The sequence below is a fragment of the Condylura cristata genome, unplaced genomic scaffold, assembly GCF_000260355.1.
Source record: "Condylura cristata isolate star-nosed mole 26May11 unplaced genomic scaffold, ConCri1.0 scaffold00013, whole genome shotgun sequence".
Taxonomy (NCBI): domain Eukaryota; kingdom Metazoa; phylum Chordata; class Mammalia; order Eulipotyphla; family Talpidae; genus Condylura; species Condylura cristata.
The window spans coordinates 28037320-28043319 of record NW_004567114.1 but is presented as its reverse complement, the minus strand read 5'-3'; the positions used below and the strand labels follow the sequence as shown (position 1 = coordinate 28043319).

The 6000-nt window shown below is 47.7% G+C and overlaps 1 protein-coding gene across 1 annotated transcript; it reads right to left on the bottom strand.

The window, feature by feature from the left end:
• Positions 1-1470: 1470 nt before the first annotated feature.
• Positions 1471-4600, bottom strand: GPX2 (glutathione peroxidase 2). Its single transcript, XM_004681782.2, has 2 exons — positions 4285-4600; positions 1471-2101 (listed from the first exon to the last, which is right to left on the bottom strand). The coding sequence occupies exons 1-2, from the start codon at positions 4504-4506 to the stop codon at positions 1751-1753; spliced, it is 573 nt and encodes a 190-aa protein (XP_004681839.2). The 5' UTR covers positions 4507-4600; the 3' UTR covers positions 1471-1750.
• Positions 4601-6000: the final 1400 nt, after the last annotated feature.

Sequence of the window (6000 nt, the reverse complement as noted above, 5' to 3'; positions counted from 1 at the left end):
TAGAGTGGGAAACTTGAGTTTCCATGAGTCAAATTTAAAGGCAGCCTTAATTTAGCAGAAGACCCTGCAGAAGGATGCTGGGGGACTCCCTCTTTGATGTTCAGGTTTCCCTTTTGAAGGAAAGCAATGCCACTGACATACTTTCAGTTGAAGATCAATCCAGGAACCCTTAAACTCTACTCCACATTTATGCTCAGGTGATAAAAGTGTTTAGAAGATAGGTCCAGGCATGTCATAGACAAAGCATTTTTCCCACAGCATTGGGGTTCTCAAGTGTGTCCATTTTGGAGAACTGTCCCTTCAGGGCTTCAGTGAAGAGAAGTAGGAAGGTTGAAGGGAGAAAGTTCCAGGAAGGTATTTGTGTGACAAAGATGTTTGTAGTCCTGTAACAAGTGACTTTTACAAAACCTGACAGAACCTGGCTTGGATGGCACCGGCTTTGTGAGCGTGCCTGAGCTAGTGAGGAATCCAGGGCACCATCTTCACAAAGCCGCTGGGCAGAACCCTGTTCCCACAGAGACCGGCTACCACATTGGCACATATAATATAAAGACTCTGATTTTCTGAAGAGAGCCATCACCCATCCCCACCCTCACAGAAGAACAATTGAAACCAATTATTCATGCCTAAGCTTGTTTGCCTTGTGCCTGAATTTTATAAGTTTAAGAAAATGAAAGGTAGAAAGCGAATTTTAAGAAGGAAGGAGGGTCAGCCCTCCCTGGTGGCTCAGTGTGTTAAAGCGCAGCACTGAGAATCGAAAGCCACTTCCACATGCGTTCAATCCCCGCCTACCCCAGAGGTGACCACAGGGCGCCGCAGACTTCTCCTGACTCGCCCGCTGCTCCCCTCAGCAGTGTACTTCATTGATCTGCCTGTTCTGTTCCCCACTCTGTCTCTGGTGAATCCTCTCACTGACCCTGAACCTCTGGCTTGTACCCCAGTTCTATATGCATAAATAAATAAACAAATCTTTAAAAAAAAAAAAAAAGGAAGGAGGGTCAGTCTAGTAAAGGATCAAAAGTAAATGTTACTCAACAAAGGAATGAGGAAAGGATAAAGTGCTCTTTGTGTTTCCAGGAAGAGCAGCCTCCAACTCTTGCTAATCACTAAATGGTAACCCATTAGTCTTCCCAGGAATACTGTAAGTGCAGATACCTGTCTGGCCCAGTCCCATAGTGATAGTGAAGTCTTCCTGCCTAGAATCCTCTAACCGCCCTGCAGAGCCCACTCCTTACCTCGCATTACTCCTTTTCCCCAGTTCTGGACAAGAATCATAAAGTAAATATACAATTCACATTGCCTACAACTCCACCTACCCCACAGATCAGAGTCCTCTTTCCAAACAGTAATAGGGTGCCCCTACACCAGAGCACCTCCCTCCCTCTCCAGCCTATGAAGACCGCCAGCCCCTCTGTCCCACCTGCCATTGTGAACCACTCCTCTACCCTTTGTCAAGGAAAAAGACACACACCTGGCTATTTCCTTTTTTATTGACTCATCCAGAAGGCTGCTCTAGCCCCTCACACTTCTCAGACACCATCCCTGTAGGTTTAGGAAGGTGCCATCATTCTGTGAAGGCCCAGAGCCCCCTCCAGGTTTTGGAGGCCCAGGTTGAATCACCAGCCAGAAGGCGGGGGAGGGAAAGGAAATAGGCAGACTGGAAAGGCAAGATTTCAAAGAAAATGTGCTGAATGTCAGGACAGGTACTGGGGGCTGGATGGAGCAGGAGGTCTGTGTGCTGAGCTCCTGCCTATATGGCAACTTTGAGGAGGCGCTTGATGTCAGGCTCAATGTTGATGGTTGGGAAGGTGCGACTGTAGCGTCGGAAGGGCTCTCCCTCTGGCCCGATAAGGAACTTCTCAAAGTTCCAGGCCACATCTGAGCGGCGCACTGGACTCCAAATGATGAACTTGGGGTCGGTCATCAGAGAGGATGGGTCATCATGCGGGTAGGGAAGCTTGTCCTTCAGGTAGGCGAAGACTGGGTGCTCTCTCTCACCGTTCACCTCACACTTCTGGAGAAGGGTAAAGGTGGGCTCGAACCCATCACCAGGGCGGACGTACTTGAGACTGTTCAGGATCTCCTCATTCTGACAGTTTTCCTGGGAAGGAAAAAGCCAAAGAACATAGGAAAGGGAAGGGGGACGTGAAGGGTCCACAACATGGAGATCTCTTGCTCCAACCCACCCTTCCCAGGATCATTCTTCTCTATTGGTCTCTCCTTGTAACCCTCTGTCCTCCTTCCTTCATTTGCTTTGCCCTACTCTTGATGTGGAGCTGTCCCCCCTTACAGCTATTGTGTGGTGGGTTTCTAAATCATTTTTGGAAGATCTTACAATTCCTATCTTGGCTCTTACATTGAAAGCATTGAAAGCACTTTTGAGCCACTGTTGTCTGTCTCTGATCTACCCCTATTGTCCTCAGGGTATCTGTCTGAAGCATCAAAGAACCTTGAGTTCAGGGCAGTAGAAATAGAGAGAGATGAAGCTCAGGTCATGCCTCATAGAACATCTTTCTACTTACCTATTCCACCCTGCACGTAAGCACGCATGCACACCGCACACATACATCCTGCCACCACCTTCCCTTTCCTCAGCCTCCATTGCTTCTAACTACATGTGAGTGTTGAGTATATCCTTTGCCTCTGCTCTACTCAGCTCCTCCTCTGCTCAAACTAAAGGTGAAATTGAGTTGGAGTCTAGAGCAATGGAATTTATAACTGCTCATCTTGCCTTGCCCTGGAACTAAGTTCAAGAAGGAGGAAGCATTGATTAAAGAAGACCCCCATCCAAGAAGTCTATTTTCAAGTGTCAAAAAGGCAAAGTAAGTCAGAGAAAACAGCATACTCTGAATGGAATTACTTACAGACCAACAGGGGTAATTCAATAGGAGAGAAGGCTTAATGTACCAGCATCACAAGGGAAAGGTAACTTAAGGAAATAAATGTTTTCAAACTAAAGGGTGTGCATGTGTGATTATCATTCCTTTCATGTTTAGACTGTGTGCCAAGATTCCTGCACTCATTCCCAGTCACGGTGTTTATCTGTGAATGCCTTAGCTCTGAACCACCCACTGCCATCCCTGTCTTACCCCCCCTGCCAATCTGAGAATCAGGCATCTCCCCACTGCCAATCTGAGAATCAGGCATCTTCCTCTGGGAGAAAGTTCCTGCCTCTCACCTATTAGAACCAATTAGTACAGTTAGTCCCAGGCCATCGTGACACCTGTCCAGTATTGATCTCCATTAGGTCTCTTTATCTCTTGAGGCACATGACTGTCTGGCTAGTGGAAGGTTATGGATTCCTTCCAGCAACTAGCTGGGGTAAGGCTGGTGGCACCTCTAGGGCTGGGGGACACCTCCAAAAACATTTTGTCCTTTTTGTCGCTCCTGCCTTGGCCAAACCTATGAAGAGAACTGAGGCAGGGAAGGTACAGTGAAAGCAGTGACGGTTTGGGCTCAGGTTGGTCCCACCACCAATGACACTCAGCCTTGCCTTCATGCTGCTATGAATTGAACTAAAAGGAATATAGTTAGAGGTTCACTTGAGGACATGCTGCTGGTATGGAAATCACAAGTGATAGTAGAAGAGTCCCTAAAGATAAGTTGAGCTGTGTGGGCTGAAGATCTAGAACAGCTTGCCCCATTAATCAGAGCCAGAAGACACGAGCACACTGCAAATGCTAAGCCTTCTCCAAATTCACTCTCCTCTTGGTTGATTTAAAGCAAACAAAATCCTTTCATCTAAATAATAAGTTGCTTGCGTTTGCATAGTACTTCATATTTTTCAAGTTACTTCTGTATAAATTATTTCCTGACCTTCACAATAATCCTGTGAGTGGCATTCTCCCTAGTTCAGAGATGAGGAAACTAAGACAGGAAAATGTCTCCCTAGGTCCAGATCTATTCAACAGCAGAACCTAATCTAATTAGAACTTCGGTCTCTTCAGTCCATTCAATCTCACTTAGATACTTGATCTTCTGTTTGTTCCATGCATTTATTCAACAATTATTTGATGAGTGCGTTCTATACATGAGGCACTGAGGACACAATGGAAAGGAAAACAGACCTGGAATATAGTGACAATATGGAAGATGATAAGCAGGAAAAGTCACTCCCTCGGTGTTAGAATCACATATACTTCCCCGTGGTATTCACATGTACCGCAAGACCACAAGACCTTGATTCCAGAACCTACCGCAACGCACATAGTCATTCCTCCCTCTCTCCTTGGCCTATGAGTCATTACACCCCACTCCTTTGGTACCATCCAAGGGACCTCTCACCTGATGTCCAAATTGGTTGCAAGGGAAGCCAAGAACCACCAGGCGCCTGGGGAAGAGGCATTGCAGCTCGTTGAGTTGCGTGTAGTCCCGAGTGGTTGTGCCTCAGAGGGAGGCCACGTTCTCAATCAGCACTGCCCTGCCTCGGAACGTATTGAAGTCCACCTTCTCCCCCTGCAGGCTAATAGCACTGAGGTCGTAGAAAGACTTGGCAATGTGAGCCATGGTGAGAGCAGTGAGCCCAGGCAGAGTGACTGCGTCCCCTTCAGGGACTATAAAAAGGGTGGGAAGGGAGGAGGAGCCTGGAAGGCGGTCCCAAGGTCCTCAAGATGGGGCCCCTAACATCCTTAGGATGACTTAGCAAAAACAGTCACCACCTAGGCAGTTTCGACAAGCAGGTTGTGCCTCTATTTACAGAGGACACCTGAACAAAACCACCTTCCTGCCCCACCCTGCTGGCAACCTGGGAAGGACCAATTTGATAGCTAAGAGCAGACATGAATAATTTACTATTAGCTGGAAACCAGAGCCCCAAAGGTCAAATGGGGAGGAAAAAAGGGAGGGAGAGATGCAGGATTGACTCCTACATGCCCCGGCGAGTTGCTTTCACTTGGCACAGACATTTATGGAGTGCTGTGTGCCAAGCTCTGAATTGTGCAGTGGAAAGGGCGGGGTCGGCAGAGATGGGGAAAATGAGGAAGAAAATGGGGCGCATGCCCCCTTGACCCAACTGAAGCATAGCTACTGATTGATAAGATAAATGATATATTAATGTTTTCATTTTTCCCTTTGACAGCCACTCTCTACAAAACAGAATCATAGAGACCCCAGGAGGACAGTATGGTTTTCTAAAATAATGGCTGTCAGTGGTTCAGCTTACACCAGCCTGAAACCATGCAGTCTGTCTCAAAAAAATCAGTGAGTGATATTTCTTGACCTGCAAAACACATCTGCCCTGACACTGGACCATCTCTTACACTGTATCCCATACCTTATCCCCACAGGGTCACCTGGCAGAATTGTGGCCAGGAAAATGGTGGGAAGGAGTCACGGAGCAGGTGGCTGTAGTTGGAGGGAATGAGCCACACTCACCTCTACTCAGACAAAGGCTTAGTCCCCAGAGACGCCCTGGAGGAGTCTTGTGCTGATCATCCCCCAGAAGGCAGCATGCAGGGTATGAAGGCTGCAGTGTCTGGGCCCAGTTAGACCACACATGATGCTGGCAAGGCCAGCAAGACATGGAGGACCCGTGGAGGACCCCACACCCATGTCATCCTTCCAAGCACCCACCGACTCCACAGATTGCCTTTCTTTTCCTGCCTGCATTTCTCTATTAGTAAAAACTGGCAATTGTGGCCTTCTCTGGTGTCGCAACGGGTTAAAGCACAACACTACAAGTGAGTCACAGCTGCTTGATCCCCGGCCCCGGAGGTGACCCACATGGCACAGCAGACCTCTCCTGGCCTGCCCACTGCTCCCCTCAGCAGTGTCCTTCATCGATCTGCCTGTTCTGCTCCCCACTCTGCCTCTGGTAAATCCTCTCAACTCCCTGCATCTCTCACCTGTACTCCAGTTCTGTATGCACAAATAAATAAATCTTAAAAAAAAAAAAACCTGGCAATTAGGCTTTCCCTGAAATTTTAGTTAAAATTTGAAAGTAACACATGTGCGCTACATTGTTTACACAGGCACCTGTCCATTGGGAAGCACCTCCTAGAG